General features: G+C 35.5%; 2 protein-coding genes across 4 annotated transcripts in view; both read left to right on the top strand.

The window, feature by feature from the left end:
• The first annotated feature begins 1,575 nt into the window (after positions 1-1,575).
• LOC141702762 (putative receptor-like protein kinase At2g42960) lies at positions 1,576-6,488 on the top strand. The gene is made up of 9 exons (XM_074506379.1): positions 1,576-1,844; positions 1,978-2,039; positions 2,730-3,461; positions 3,552-3,656; positions 3,818-3,940; positions 4,234-4,404; positions 4,514-4,643; positions 4,728-4,937; positions 5,912-6,488. Exons 3-9 carry the CDS (start codon positions 2,815-2,817, stop codon positions 6,041-6,043), a joined length of 1,518 nt encoding a protein of 505 aa, XP_074362480.1. The 5' UTR covers positions 1,576-1,844; positions 1,978-2,039; positions 2,730-2,814; the 3' UTR covers positions 6,044-6,488.
• Positions 6,489-7,328: 840 nt separating this feature from the next.
• Positions 7,329-15,658, top strand: part of LOC141702765 (callose synthase 7-like) — a 28,069-nt gene continuing 19,739 nt past the window's right edge. Inside the window, exons 1-9 of one of the 3 annotated variants that reach the window (XM_074506385.1) lie at positions 7,329-8,009; positions 8,962-9,062; positions 9,225-9,337; positions 9,428-9,515; positions 9,615-9,725; positions 9,894-10,016; positions 11,055-11,144; positions 11,280-11,371; positions 11,504-11,627. In XM_074506385.1, the coding sequence (XP_074362486.1) occupies positions 7,802-8,009; positions 8,962-9,062; positions 9,225-9,337; positions 9,428-9,515; positions 9,615-9,725; positions 9,894-10,016; positions 11,055-11,144; positions 11,280-11,371; positions 11,504-11,627 (1,050 nt within the window). In that variant the 5' untranslated portion in view covers positions 7,329-7,801. The remainder of the gene's footprint in view (positions 8,010-8,961; positions 9,063-9,224; positions 9,338-9,427; positions 9,516-9,614; positions 9,726-9,893; positions 10,017-11,054; positions 11,145-11,279; positions 11,372-11,503; positions 11,628-15,658) is intronic. The other 2 variants (XM_074506383.1, XM_074506384.1) reach the window with 2 other exon arrangements.

Genomic DNA, 15,658 nt, shown 5'->3' with positions numbered 1-15,658 from the left:
AGGATGTTGATGCAATACTAGCAATTACTATCCCTCAACGTGATATCTCGGATAAAGTAGTCTGGGCTAATTCAAGCAATGGTTTTTATGGTGTAAAAGAAGGCTACAGGTTCTGACATGAGAGGAATCAAGGTACATATAATGTTCCTCACAGTAAAGGTTGGAGTAGAATTTGGAAGTTATCTATTCCTCACAAAATGAAAATCTTTATCTGGCGATTCTGTCGAAATAATATTCCGGTGCGTGAAAGATTAAGCACAAAGGGTGTAATTCTTCCCAATGTATGTCCAATGTGTAATATTGATGGTGAAAATATGATACTTGCTTTCTTTGAGTGTAATTTTGTTGCTCAATGCTGGAGTCATGTAAATCTCAGTTATGACATGAGGGAGTTAGAGTGTGCTCCAAATTGGTTATTATCTAAACTTGACGTGTGCTCGGCTGAGGAGATAATAAGAATTTGTACGTTGCTTTGAGGAGTTTGGTTCTGGAGAAATAAGAGGGTTTGGGAAAGAGAGTAATCAATCATGTTCTACCTATGGATGGTGCCTTCAATAGTGTATCTGAATGGAAGAAAGCAAGACACACAAGTAACAGAGAGGTTCAAGTTAGTCGACACCAAATTAAGAAGCACAGTAGTAAGTGGATGCCTCCGGAGGAAGGTGCTCTGAAGATTAATGTGGATGCATCAGTATTTCCAGGTTATTCTACCATCACGGTTGGTATGGTCATTATAGTTTATCAGGGAACGTTTGTTGCAGGCAAGAATCTCAGCTTTCTTGCAGTGGATAGTGTGTTTGAAGCAGAAACGATCGGTGCCAGAGAGGCTCTTTCTTGGATCAAGGCTCGTCATCTACAACATACAAAGGTGTTGGTAGAAACGGACTCATTGCTCACTGTTCAAGGTCTTAACAACAGGACAATGAATTGGTTGGAGGTTGCAGAGGTTCTCGGGAGGTGCAGATTGTTACTTCACGATATGCCCGGGTCTCTGTTCATTTTATTCGGAAACAAGCTAATAGGGTAGCTCATGAGTTTGCGAGAATTCCTTGTTTAGCTAATAGCCATAATCTTTTTACGCCTTCTCCTACATCTGTGTGTGGTGGAGTTTGTTGAGCGTGATATTTTGAGTTAATGAAATTTCTCCTTTTGAATAAAAAAATATATGTTCTACAACTTTGAAATCATTTTGCAAGCACGTTTGAAACTTGAATTTTTAAAAATATTTACAAAATTACATTCTGCAAATTTACACTATATTTGCAACATAACTTGTAACCTAAAATACAACAATGCAACATAAAATTCAACTTAAAACAGTTGCACAATTCATATTAAATTTAACATCATTTTTTTGTAAATATTTCAGAAAGCTAGTATTTTTGTAAATATTTTTAGAATAAAATGATATATTCTCAATTTTTTTTCAGAAATGGGTAACATAGACAAATAATTTTATAAAAAATTATATTTTTGATAAATTTCTAAAAATCTATATATAGGGGCCTATATTTACTTATTTCTAAAAATCTATATATAGGGGCCTATATTTACTTATTTCTTTCATAGTCAGTATTGCTTTCTCTTTACTACTCAGTAATCTCTCCCTGTCTTGTGTTTCCTCCATTGCAAACCAAGCTTTCTTTCCAGCTTTCAAAGGTCCCTATCTCTCTTATCTCTATACTTACACATACCCCCCCCGCACCCACCAAACTTTTCTACCTCCCATTACTATTATTACAAGGATAAAAAAGAAATAAGCTCACTTTCTGTATCTACAATTGTCCTCTAAAGATTGGATATTTGGATGCCTTTGTCCTTAATTATCTTTGGCCCATTTCTGGGTATGCTTTCTTTTACTTCTAAACTACTTCTCCACATTGTTTTTACCATTTTGCTTTGTTCTTTGTTGGTGTGTGTGTTTTGTAACCCTGCATTGTTTAATGTGCTTGTGGATTCTTGATTTTATTGATTTAGATACAGGCGTTTCGAGGAAGAAATATCAAGACAAAAACTTTAGGTGTTAATTGAACTTCAAGGTCATCTCTCTCTGCTCATCTCTCTCTCTCTCTCTCTCTTTCTGATCTCTCACCTATAAACTAGGTGTGTGTGTCAAGAAATTTGTTTTGCAATTCTCCTAGGATTAGATTGGTGTGTTAATTATATGAAATTAAAAAAAACATGCCCATGTTCAGGAAGAATAAAATGTACTCAGACCTTGCTTTCTTGTTGTCTAGTAAATTTTGAAAGTTAACAAGATGTATTAAAAATTGTTAAGACGTATTTGAAAAAAAATGCAGGTGCGTTAATTTTAAGTATTAATTAAATGTGGGTTAATGTGATGCTCCTTTTTAGTTAAGCATTAATGTAGCAAACTATGTTTATTTACTTTGTTAGATGAGCAAAAAGGTGTGTGGTTATGGTAACTGCACTCGTGAATTGATGAAGTTATTTCAAAATCAGTTGTTCTTTATTGCATAGAGACAGTGATTTATTTACGTAGCTCTTTTTGTTTGCTTAACCAAATAAACTGCATAAATAATGAATTCTTGATATACACACATGTATATATATATAAATATAAATATCTGTATATTTCACATTGGATTCCCTTGCTATTCTTGGACCAGAATGTAGACTAAGCTGTGTTCCAAATATATGTATGTGTATTTATGACAAGTCCATAGAATAATATCTGGATTTTTGTTGCCATTTGGATTATTATACAGTTATATTAGGCTTGTGGGATCCAGGAGGGAATGGGATAACTTGCAGAGCAGAGCACATTTTTGTTTACTTTATTTAATTACCAAGATGTCTTCTGGTGGTCTAGAGAATGGATTGTCAAAGACAACATCAATTTTAGGCATGAAGCTATGGGCAGTCATTGGCATATGTGTTGGTGTACTTATAGTATTAATCGTTTGCAGTCTATATTTGTGGCTTGCATTCCGAAGAAAATCTAAAAAGACCTTCAGTAACTACACATTTTCTCAAATACCCTATGTTGCAAAAGATATTGGGGTTGACAGATTAGGAGGCCGAAATCGCAGTGATCATCCAGAAAGTTTTTCTGTCACAGTTAATGATAAATCAAGTGACAAGAATTCTGAAAAGATGTTAGTGCAGCTAGGGGCGATTAAATCTGGCGAGACAGATAATATTAGCCAGTGCAGCTCGGTCTATCATCATGAGAGGACCTATAGTTCACATTCTGTGGAAGATGGGTCTTTAGGAACTGTCCAGAAGCAGTCCTCGTATGGAATGGCTTCTCCTTTAATTGGTTTACCAGAAATGTCACATCTTGGGTGGGGTCATTGGTTTACTCTTAGAGATCTTCAGCTAGCAACAAATCGTTTTTCTGCAGAAAATGTGATTGGTGAGGGTGGATATGGAACAGTTTATCGTGGTGTACTAATCAATGGGTCTGAAGTAGCAGTGAAGAAACTTTTTAATAATATGTGAGTACAAGTTGAAAACCGTGCAATTCTTTAATTCAATACTTTCTGTCTAGAATCACTTTCTCATGATACAATATATTTGATGTATAGGGGGCAGGCTGAGAGGGAATTTAAAGTCGAAGTGGATGCAATAGGTCATGTTAGGCATAAGAATCTTGTGCGACTTCTGGGATATTGCGTGGAAGGAGTTCAGAGGTATCTAATATTGACTTTATTGCCTTCATATTTTCTAGAAGTTTCTCTAGTTCTTATTTATTATCAGGTTCTTATTTGATCACTGTCCTTTATAATCTTGATAATCAGGTCAAATTATGTATATTAATTGTTGATGGTTGTCTATTTTATTAATTATGCAGGATGCTTGTATATGAATATGTTAATAATGGTAACTTGGAACAATGGCTTCATGGAACCATGCGCCAACATGGTGTCCTTACATGGGAAGCACGTATGAAGGTCCTTCTCGGTACCGCAAAGGCGTAAGTTAATCTTTATATTAAAATTGTTGGGATCTTAACTCTCCCAAACTAGTACACACTCTTCTACAGTAGGACTGTCTGCTTTTAATCGTGGAAATATCATGATCTAATTACAATTACTTAGCTAAATATTGTGTCATTGCTACATTGTAGTCGAATTTACATATGTTAGCATTTCCAATCATATTGCTTGCATAAATGTGCAATAAAGATGCTGAAATCCTTTATGCACCTTAGAGTGATAGATCCATTGAATAATTTGAGAACTTGGCCAAACATATTTGGTTTTGCAGGCTTGCATATTTGCATGAAGCTATTGAACCCAAAGTTGTTCACCGGGACATCAAAGCAAGCAACATTCTGATCGATCATGAATTTAATTCAAAAGTTTCTGATTTTGGATTGGCCAAGCTCTTGGAATCAGGTGAAAGCCACGTAACTACTAGAGTGATGGGAACTTTTGGGTGAGTGTAATATGCCATCAAACATTACAAGCTTAGCCTTTTCAAGTGCTTTACATGATTTAGGACTTGGGATTTTACATTCAGTCATCAGTTTTTTTATGATATGCAGTTATGTGGCTCCAGAGTATGCAAACACCGGTATGTTAAATGAAAAGAGTGATATTTATAGTTTTGGGGTACTCCTGCTAGAAGCAGTAACTGGAAGAGATCCTGTAGACTATGGTCGGCCTGCTAGTGAGGTTGTTCCTCTCTCCATCTTTTCTTTTCTTACATCTACATGTATTAGCACCCCTACTAATAGTAACTCCGTGAGCTCATGGCAGGTTAACCTTGTCGAATGGCTAAAAATGATGGTCGGGAGTAGGAGGACTGAAGATGTTGTGGATCCAGACCTTGAAACTAAGCCTGCCACTCGTGCCCTAAAACGTGCACTTCTAGTTGCACTTAGGTGTGTTGATCCGGATTCAGTAAAACGACCAAAAATGAGTCAAGTTGTTCGGATGCTTGAAGCTGACGATTTCCCTTACCGCGAGGTGATGATCGGTTTCCCACTTAGCCTGATGTTCTCTATTTTTATTTGTTTCCTTCAATTTAATTTACTTTTGAACTTGACGTTCACAGTTGGTAAAACAAAATGAACGAGTACACACTACGTAAAACCAAAGGTAAAACTGATAGAACAATTCCTCTGTGTAGTTTTGAACCCAGTAAGGTTAACATGCTCATATCAGTTCTCGTACCAGCATTTCACAAAACTCGGGGGCTAAGCCATAGTAGCATTTGTTATGCTCCTCAGCAGATGCTTACAGTAACAAACTGCTCACCAATGACTTTGAATTGACCACATAATATTGTTAGTCATAGGTAAACTAAATAAATTCTTTTTAAACACAAGAGTGATGGACAGATTCTTTGCTCTTAGTTAGCTTTAATGACAGGTCATTAGGGATAAACGGTCACCAAAGCTTAGTACCAAAAAATTGGCATTTCACGGTAACGGGCCATATTTAATGGCATGTTGCTTGGTTTATGTTTCAGCTGTATAGTCAATTCTTGTCAACAAGTGTTTATCTCCGTCATTCCAGCACTCTGCATCCTTTTGTTAATAGGTGCAATAAATACGGTTCTTCTGTGATTGACCATCAATGTGGCCCGTCAATTATGCGTGTTTGTCATTAGCTATCAAGTTCTATAAACTTCGTACAGTGTCTTTCATGCTGTCGTAATAGTTAGGAAGTCAGGAACAAAACAGGAGCTAATTGGCAACATGTGGGTGTGGCTAAAGACCTTCATTGTTTTCGTACTCAGTACTAGTAGTGCTCTTATGTAATTTTAGGATCTGTGCAAAACTTCCGGGTATCATTTCACCTGTCCAAAAGATAACATGATTATCGTAATTGGCATTCTGATCAACAAGTCTTCATGCAAATCATGCATGCCCAAGCACATTTTGTTTGGAGTATTGAATTTGATGAAATAATTCTGAGGAACGTAATATTGTTTGCAGGATCGTAGAAACCGGAAGACCCGAACTACTAGCATGGAAATTGAATCCATAAAAGAGAGTTGTGATTCAGTTGATATGGATAGCCAGGCAAGAGAATTAGAAACCCGAAGACCCGAGACATTACAAGAGTAGTACTGATTGGGCAACACAAGACTTTGATGGCTAACAACGTTCTCCTTGATCTTTCGGTTGCTAATATGATGCATGCTCAAAACATGTCCAGAATGATATCGTATTTTAGGCACCAGTCTGAAAGCCTGCGAGTCCAGTTTTGATTTTTGAAAAGAGCGAGCCAGAGAGAGTTTGTGTGCGGGATCTTTCTGAGGATCCATAGGCTGTTCTCCATTCCATCATAATTCAAAGATGCGCATTCCTTTCTTCTCAACTTGTTTAATTTTATTTTATTAATAATATGTGGATAGCTGTGTGGCACATTCCTAGGATTCAAAGAGATGTGCAATGTTGCGATTTATTTTTTGTATATGAACAAGGTGAAACTTCTTAAGGTGGTGTAGACACTCTTCAATAGAAGAAAAGTGAACTATGTGGATAAATAAGATACATATACTTCTACTTTCTGAGGGACTACAATTTATGGGTTGCACCTTAACATGGAACTTTCAAGATGAACGAACTAATATAAATATTGTGCAGGGCGCTAGCTAGTTGTGGACTTGTGGTTATGCCTGTCACATCATCAACTATTTTATAACTAAACCTGTCCCTCTGGATTGTTTATGTTATTCAATACTCAAAGTATACTTTCATGATATTTTTTTTTTAAATCTGAAAAAATGTTTCATAAAAAACATTATGAAATTATACCTTATTGAAGTGTCGAAATACGTGTACATAAACTATCCAGGGGACGGAGTGCTTTATTAATGTCAATTATGGTTAAATCTCGGTAAATTAATACTTAATAAATTAATAATTTTTTATAGCCCCGACTCGGGCCATGTAATATAAATTAATAATTTGCTAAATTTATAAAATAATAATTTTTTATTAAAATATACAAGTCTCATATAATATATAAATTGATAAATTGATATTACATCAAAATAATATGATTATTTATTTTAAGATTTACTTTTAAAATAAGACTTTGATATATAAATTAATAAATTGATATTACATGAAAATATTGATGAACTAATATAATATTAATTTATTGATTAATTAAAATTTGAATTAATTAATAAATTTTGAATAATCCAAGGTATTAATTAATTGAAATTTACCTGTATAACTATAGCATTGGACTACTCCGATAAAAATAGGCAGCAGCTTGGAAGCGTCAATGATGGGGAATGTGGAAAGAAAGCGGTAATAATAGGGCAGCGGACAAAAAGATATAAATAAAATCAGAAGTAAAAAGCAGCAAAGCCAAAGCTAACGTGGTGTCTTTCCTATGTTTTTGCATATCTCTAATTTATTTAAAAGCAAAACCACTAAAAGCAATTCCTTAGTTCAATCAAACTCCTTTTATATACATGCATACACACACACACTCTATTTGTATCCCATTTGAGATTAAAGCAAAAGCACTACTAGTACTACAACTGCAAGTAGTCTACACAAAAATCTTCACTTGTTGTGTCCTCCTTTTCTATTCTTTACTTGCTCCTGAGGAGAAACAAAACTATCCATTCTTTTTTCTTTCATTTTAATATATTTTTATCAGCCTGCCTCACCTGCATTGTCCCACCATGCAATCAAAGAATCTTCATTTTTCCTATATATATTCACCCTTTGTTCACTTTTCCAAGATTTTTCATTCTTACATTACCATTTATTACATTTTACTTAAAGATATACTCTTTCTTCATTCTTGCTGGGGTTTTAGCTACTGTTCAAGGGGTTTGTGGAAGCTAAGGACTGAGTTCAATGGCTAGTGGCAGTGGGACCAAATATGAAGTGGGCCCACCTATATCACTGTCCAGGACCCTGTCCAGGTTGCCTACTATGATTGATCCTAATCATGATGAACCTGCTGTTGATAGTGAGCTTGTTCCTTCTTCTCTTGCATCCATTGCTCCTATTCTTCGTGTTGCTAATGAAGTCGAAAAGGAGAACCCTAGGGTTGCTTATTTGTGTAAGCTCCTTTTTTTTAATCTTCATTCTTGAATTTATTATATATTTTTTTTTGATGTTTGATGTATGTTTGTGTTCGATTTCGTGATTTTGTCTTTTTTTTTTGCTCTGTATTGTTTCGAATTTGTAAACTTGTTAATGGTTTGGACAAGGGTGTAAAAAAATGCTTGTATTTGGAACTTGAAAAAATGTATTGCTTGAGAAATTAGGTGTAACAAGAGTATACTGGATTTTAATTGGGACTTGGTGGATTTATAGTCTTTTTGTGAGACTTTCCATTGATGAGATTAGTAAAGGTAGGACTTGGGGACCCTCAACTTTGATAAGGATGTTCACCCTTAATTGTGCAATTTCATAATCGCATTAGATGCTAAATATTATTCTCATTTTACATTTTAAGCATTTTTATGTGCCATGCTTTCCCAACAGTCATTGACACAATTTTTCAGTGTAATGGGGTTAACAATTCATGGCATATTCACGGGGCTATATGCTGTAAGGATGACTTGTTCCCTGTCTCACAATCTATTTATTGGTCAGTAAAAAAAAACTATGCCAAAGTTATGCAGGAAAGGCGACAGAAAGGGCATGATTGGCCTCTGACTTTCCTTGGATCTCCAATTTTGTATTTCGAATAAAATATTAGGTGTTCGGAAGATTTTAACCTGAAATTATAATGTGAGCTTATATTGCACTGGCTTTTGGAGGATAAATACATTATTGTCAGCATACCTTCTCTATTTACTTTTCTTTTAATGATTCCTTGGCAATTTGAATTGAAGTATCTTCGCTCAAATAGTTCAGCTAGTTAGTCATGCTGTGCAGCAATGTACTTAATGTCAGTCCTCTAGATACTAGGCGTTTTAATAAATTGTTGCGAAGGACTTTGTGCTGATTAGTAGAACTATTCTTTCTTTTTAATCAATTTAATTCCATGCATTCTTTCTAATTAGGCCGTTTCCATGCATTTGAAAAGGCTCACGGGATGGATCCAAAGTCGAGTGGACGTGGTGTGCGACAGTTCAAGACCTATCTGTTACATAAACTTGAGAAGGTATTTCGTGATCACTGCATTTCCTCTTAATGAGTGATTATTTCAAACCAGCATGCTTACGAAAGATGGTGGTATCTGAAATAAAAATCCTGCATGAACTGGTGGGCCTTTCAACAATCACAAATATATCTTCAATGGTAAACATATTTCTTTTGGTTGCAGGATGAAGTGGACACAAAACCACAACTTTCGGAAAATGATCCCAGAGAGATCCAGAAATATTACCAGTACTTTTACGAGAACAATATCAGAGAGGGCCAATATACAAAAAAACCGTATGCTTGTTTATATTTTGATTTTGAACTATATTTGGTTTACTGTTTTGTACCTGTCATTTATCTGTACATTCATATCTTTCAATGAAGGGAGGAGATGGCTAAGATTTATCAAATTGCAACCGTACTGTATGATGTGCTGAGAACAGTTGTTCCTTCTGCAAAAGTTGATGAAAAGGTATGTTCTCTAACAATGTCCATTAAAGTAATATTTAAAATAATGTTGAACCTGACATTAAGTATACTATAAACATGTCTATCGATGTGGCTTCCACAGACCCAAAAATATGCCAAGGAAGTCGAGGAAAAAAAAGAGCAACATGAGCATTATAATATTCTTCCATTGTATGCTGTCGGAGTCAAGCCAGCAATCATGGAACTCCCAGAGGTTGTCCAATCAAATGCACTAGTGTGATTGGAATTGTTAGTTTTGACCGATAACAATGTGTTGTTATTGAACACCACTTTTCATCACGATCCCTATCAACTTTACTTGCTACATTTCTTATTTTCAGTAAATAATAAAAATGTATTTGGTTTGTTTGCCCTAATACAGATTAAGGCAGCACTTCGGGCTTTGCGGAATATAGAAAATCTCCCAGTACTCAGGATTCCGGAAGACACAGATAAATCTGTCAGTGATATACTTGAATGGCTTTCTACCATCTTTGGATTTCAGGTATTTTCATTCTATAGGCTGCTCTCCCTGGATCATTATTTGAGTATGTCATTGAACCTACCCAGTTAAGGAGCACATTAGTAAGTACTTTTAAGGAGTTCAAAGACTTGACTAGTCTATATAACAATATAAGGATAACCCATAGTAAGCTGTTTATTCCACTACCAACTGCAGTTATTGCTTTATTGTTCATCAATCATCAGAAGCCATAAGTACGATGCAAATGCTCAAATATGTTCATTACACTTCAGGTTCACATATTTGTTACTTAATTTGTCACATAAGCAATATAGGGTATGTAGAAAGCATTGCAAAGGGATGGGTGGTTCTGTAATTTTTGCCCGATATTTAATTTTGCAACTGTCAACCCTCATTCCTTCCCCATGTCAAGGGAAATTCGGATGACAACGTTCTAGATGCGCGAACTATACTAAAGCTGGTGCACTTGCATCTTAATCTAGAGGGAGTGTTTTTTATCAGCTCAATACCCTCATAACTATATTACATGACAATGTCCTTGTAAAAATTAGTGATCATCATCATTCCACCTTTTCCTCACATATCTTGCCAGTTAGATGTCGATACTAGGAGGTCTGAGTCCCTAAAAGGCATTTATATTTGAACTTACAGAATCCTCATATTAAAATGAGAACAAAAATAATAAATCAGGAGTACAAGTGCAATTCAGGTTTACAGTGAAACTTACATCTACATATATATACATAGTTACATACTAGAGAGTAGATATTGATTGCACTTCCAATCATTAAACGAAATATACTGAACAACCTTACAACAGATCTTATTTGAATCTACTGTTGGATGTGTGTCTGTTGTGGAAACATTGAAGCTGCCATTGCTTTGGGTATTTCCTTAGAAAGCACAGTATTGAATTTTAAGATGTTTCCTACGAAATTTGAAACATTGGTTCTGACACTATGATTTCAACTTCCATCCATCTTTAATGTAAATGGATGATGTCGGAACTAGCTTATATGCACTGACTATTGACTATTTATTTGTCATTTGCAAATGAAGAAAGGAAATGTTGCTAATCAGCGGGAGCACTTGATATTACTACTTGCAAACATTGACTCAAGGAATAAGAATTATGAAGAGTATGAGCTGGTATATCCTCTATCATTTGTTTATGACTTGCGCATGTTTTTGTACGCTACTATGTACATGAGCAAACATCTCTCCAGTGAGCTGCACAATTATACTTTTGCTGAAATGTTAAATATTGTTAATGAATTTCTGCAGTTGGATAACAATACTGTAGATCTTTTGATGGATAAAATTTTCAAGAATTATCGGTCATGGTGTGCCTATTTGCACTGTCCATCTAATATTACGTAAGTCAATTTCAGATCAGGACATAATACGGGTTTTTAAATAATCTGAGCACCTCAAATTCTCAACTATTTTACTCCTGATATATGTGTGTGTGTCTATGCCCGAAGTTTTATGTCTTATTTGTTATCCAGGTTTCCACATGGTTCTGCTAGGCAACAGCTAGAACTTATCTACATTGGCCTTTTTCTTCTTATTTGGGGTGAAGCATCAAATATTCGATTTATGCCCGAGTGCATATGCTATATTTTCCATAAGGTATGTTTCTTAAAACTTGTCAGAAAAATGTGAGTTAATATTGAAATTCGATAGCTCGATAGATAAAATAATATTCTAACTGTCAAGGCAAATGGGACAGTCTCTTATGCAAATGGGACAGTCCCTTTACAAATGAGACAGGGTATGAGACAGTCTCAATTACACTGCAGAAAATAAATGACAGAAATAAAATGCAGAATGCTGAAAACTGAAAAGTAAAAAACATCAGAAGTTTTCACTTGGTTCGGCCCCTACACCTAGTCTATGGCCTACATCCAAGTCCCCATGCCAACTAGCATAGAGAATGTATTATATCAACTTTAATAAAAGAACTTACAATCTTTTCCTTGATTACAAATATAGCACCTGAAAGAACCCCTTTCCCAAGCTACCTTGCTACCTAGCCCACTGCTATTCCTTAGCCTTCTAGCTACTTTGCTATACTTTGAAATCAAGCTTGCCACAACCCGGCACAAAGTTGATATGAATACACTATTCAGTTACAAGAATAAACAAATTGATTACAACTCAAGCTAAGTTTCTTGTTTTTCTGGATATGAATATCTCGGGTATGAAACAAGAAAATGATTTCAGATGATGAAGGATTCTCGAGAAAATGTTAGCTACAAATCTGAAATGAAGAGTTGTATTTATAAGCAAAGTTCTAACAGAATTATTTTCAAACACAAGATAAGATTGGAAGATAAGTTTGTTTGAAAATATTTGAATGAAACTTTGAAACTAATCTGTTAGTACGTTTGAAAAAGATAAATCAAGTAAAAAGATAAGGCTTGAGAGATTTAAACTTGATTTATAAGATAAGGTGGTGAGTTTGTTTGAGATAAGGTTTATCCAGATAAACAAGATATACACAAACCCTAACAACCTAATACTAAACCTGCGGGATAGACTTCCAGGAAGATTGAACCAACTGCATTCTGATAAACATTGCTGAGATCTCGGATGATTCCAATCTGAAGTCTTCATTCTGTTGCTAAGAACTCTTATCATCATAAACACTTGAATTAACATTCTCCCCCTTTTATGATGATGACAAAGAAAACATAAATGCTCCCCCTATCAAAAACACTAAAGGCCTGTAAAACAAAGTTAGAACCAACAGAATATATTGCAGTTTATGATATGTGCAATTATATGAGAATGAGACAACTAAAGAATGAATGAGACAACAGAACAATATGCATAAAAGAAACAGTCTCAAACATTAAACACTTAAAACAGAACAACCCATCCCTAAACCAGGATGTCCAGTTGCAATAGTTATCTAACAAATCCAGAATATCAGTTAAACACATAAAATCATCCATCAAAAAATTAAGTTCAAACACCAACACCAACACATAGACTTAAGTACGAAACACCCATCAAAGAAACATAGTCTCAAACGTCTTAAAAACATCTCATAATTTCTCCCCCTTCATCATAAAAGGGTCCTTAATCGGAATCGTCATCAACGTTAACTGGAGCTTTGCGTTTGCCTGAACCAGAAGCCTTGTTCTGGGATGAAGGAAACACTGGAGCTGAGCCGTACTCTGAAAATAGCTTGTCAAAAGCTTCCTGAGCTGGTGCCTTTCCGTCCCTTTCACGAAGCCAGTCAAAAATCTTTGCCTTGTATTCTTCTCTGGTCATACCAAAAACTGAAGGTGGAGGAATGGCAGGGAGTGGCAGAGGAGCAGTGATTTCTTCTAAAGTACAATCTCCAATCCAGTCTCTTTTCTTGTGCCAATACATCTTGCTCTTGTCTTGCATGGCTGACAACTGCTGAGATAAAAACTTAGTCTCTGACCCAAGCTTAAAAAACAACTTAACAAATTCCTTTTCCCATGCCTTAGCAGAGGAAACCATCCCTTCCTGCAGAGTCCCAAACTCAAAATCTATGGTCTTAGACAACTTGACATCAGAAGTATGCAATACAGAGAGTTTAGCATTGATATCATCCAAAGATGAACAGACATACTTCCTAAACAACTCAAAGGAAGCATTTAGAATACTAACTTCAGAAGTGAGTGATCCAAGAGTTTTGACAGAAGCAAAATGCTGATTTAGATTAGCCAAAGCAGCAGAATTTTCATTTAATTTGATCAACAGAGAATTAAGAAGAGTATTGGTAGGCTGATCAAAGGGGTCTGATGCATAATTAGGAGACTTAGGAATACCACCAACATTTCTAGAAGCATCATCAAAAACTAACTCATTTGATTCAGAAACTACGAGACCATTCGCAGTTAAAACAGACAAGTCAAAAACAACATTCAATTTTTCTGATTTAGCAAACTCAAAAGGAACACGAAAATACTGAAAAATCTTTGTTAACAAAGCAGGGTATGGAAGATGCATGGATTCATGTTTAGCACAATGATTCATGTTGGAAATAATTAATGAAGCCAAATTACAAGGGGTTTTCTTAACAAACACAGACAGAAGAATAGAATCCTGAAATGTGACTCTATCACGACCAGATTTACGAGGCAAAACATTCGAATGAAACAGTTTAAACAATAATAAGCACATAGGAGTTAAATCAGTTACCAATGGTTTGACAGACACAGAAACAAAGTTGTCACCGAGAATAGCTTTGAGTTGTTCCTCATATTGCAATCCAGGAATCTCGTCAAACGCCTGATGAGTGGTAAACGGGCAGGGACCTTGATCGGATACGGCTGTGAGTCTGGCCAGTAAATCCGCCTTAAAGCAAACTGGACTTCCTTTCACCGAAGAGAACACAATATTGTCGGCCAAAATCGAAAAATTTGCATAGAACTCCTTTACCAAATCTGGATAGATCACATCCGACGGCGATAACAACCCAACACACCTAACAGCTTCAAACAACGATGATACGCCAATCTTGGAGAGAAGATCAGTATCACACAACCTTTCTTTCAGAATGGACTTGTTCCACGCCTTAGTAGTGCTTTCCTTTGCATGACGCTCGGAAGAATTAGGAGATGCTTCACTAGATGCTTCGGAAACAACTGCGGCCATACGACGACGCTTCGAACCAGACGGACCAGGGGTCGGGGTTTGGTTAGCGGTGGATCTTGAACGGCGAGCCATGGAAGAAAGAAGATTTTAGGGTTAAGAGAGAAAGGATAGAATTTTGAGAGAATGAGAGAGTAGAGTGAGAAAAGAAAATGAAAAGATTAAGAAAGAGAGTTTAAAAAGAAGTAGAAACTGAAGAGTTAGAGATGGAAGAGGAGATGAAGAGGTGCAAAACAGAAGTGATGTATTGAATGAATGATACATGCACGAGTTTCAAGGAAATGAAAAGTCTAATCAAAAGATTTACAAAATCTAATGTTATATACACGCAAAAACACACGGACAAATAAAATAAAAACCACAAATTCATAAACAGGAACCTAATTACTCAAATAATAAATACACAACATATATTTAAGTATAATGACATAATTCATGTTTAAACATATAAATTACATAAAATCACGTAATAAATTACAGAGAACACATACCTAATTCACGACGCATTAAACAAAATCTATCTTCAGCTAAAGGCTTAGTGAAGATATCTGCACGCTGTTTCTCAGTAGAAATATAAATAAGCTCAATATTACCTTTAGAAACATTATCTCGTAGAAAATGATGACGAACATCAATATGCTTAGTACGAGAATGCATAACAGGATTTTTAGAGACATTAATTGCAGAGGTATTATCACAATATATAGGAATATTTGAGTAAGAAATACCAAAATCCTACAATGTTTGTTGCATCCACAAAATTTGAGCACAGCAACTTCCAGCTGCAATGTACTCTCCTTCAGCTGTAGAGAGAGCTACTGAAGTTTGCTTTTTACTATGCCATGCAACTAAACAATCTCCTAAAAATTCACAAGCACCACTTGTGCTTTTTCTATCAACCTGTGACCCTGCATAGTCAGCATCTGAAAAACCGATTAAGTCAAAGGAAGAGGAGCTTGGATAAAATAATCCCAAGTCACTCGTACCTTTCAAATATTTAAAAATACGTTTAACGGCCTTCAAATGAG

The sequence above is a fragment of the Apium graveolens genome, unplaced genomic scaffold (genome assembly GCF_009905375.1).
Source record: "Apium graveolens cultivar Ventura unplaced genomic scaffold, ASM990537v1 ctg5669, whole genome shotgun sequence".
In the NCBI taxonomy this organism is placed as follows: Eukaryota; Viridiplantae; Streptophyta; class Magnoliopsida; order Apiales; family Apiaceae; genus Apium; species Apium graveolens.
The sequence above is the reverse complement of the archived record's forward strand: the minus strand, read 5'-3'. Positions and strand labels throughout refer to the sequence as shown.

What these genes read in the sequence shown, in the direction of transcription:
- LOC141702762 (XM_074506379.1), top strand. Translation starts at nt 2,815, where the DNA reads ATGTCTTCTGGTGGTCTAGAGAATGGATTGTCAAAGACAACATCAATT. An exon ending in AGAGTGATGGGAACTTTTGG is followed by an intron (nt 4,405 to 4,513) that starts GTGAGTGTAATA and finishes TATGATATGCAG; the next exon opens with TTATGTGGCTCCAGAGTATG. An exon ending in ATGGTCGGCCTGCTAGTGAG is followed by an intron (nt 4,644 to 4,727) that starts GTTGTTCCTCTC and finishes AGCTCATGGCAG; the next exon opens with GTTAACCTTGTCGAATGGCT.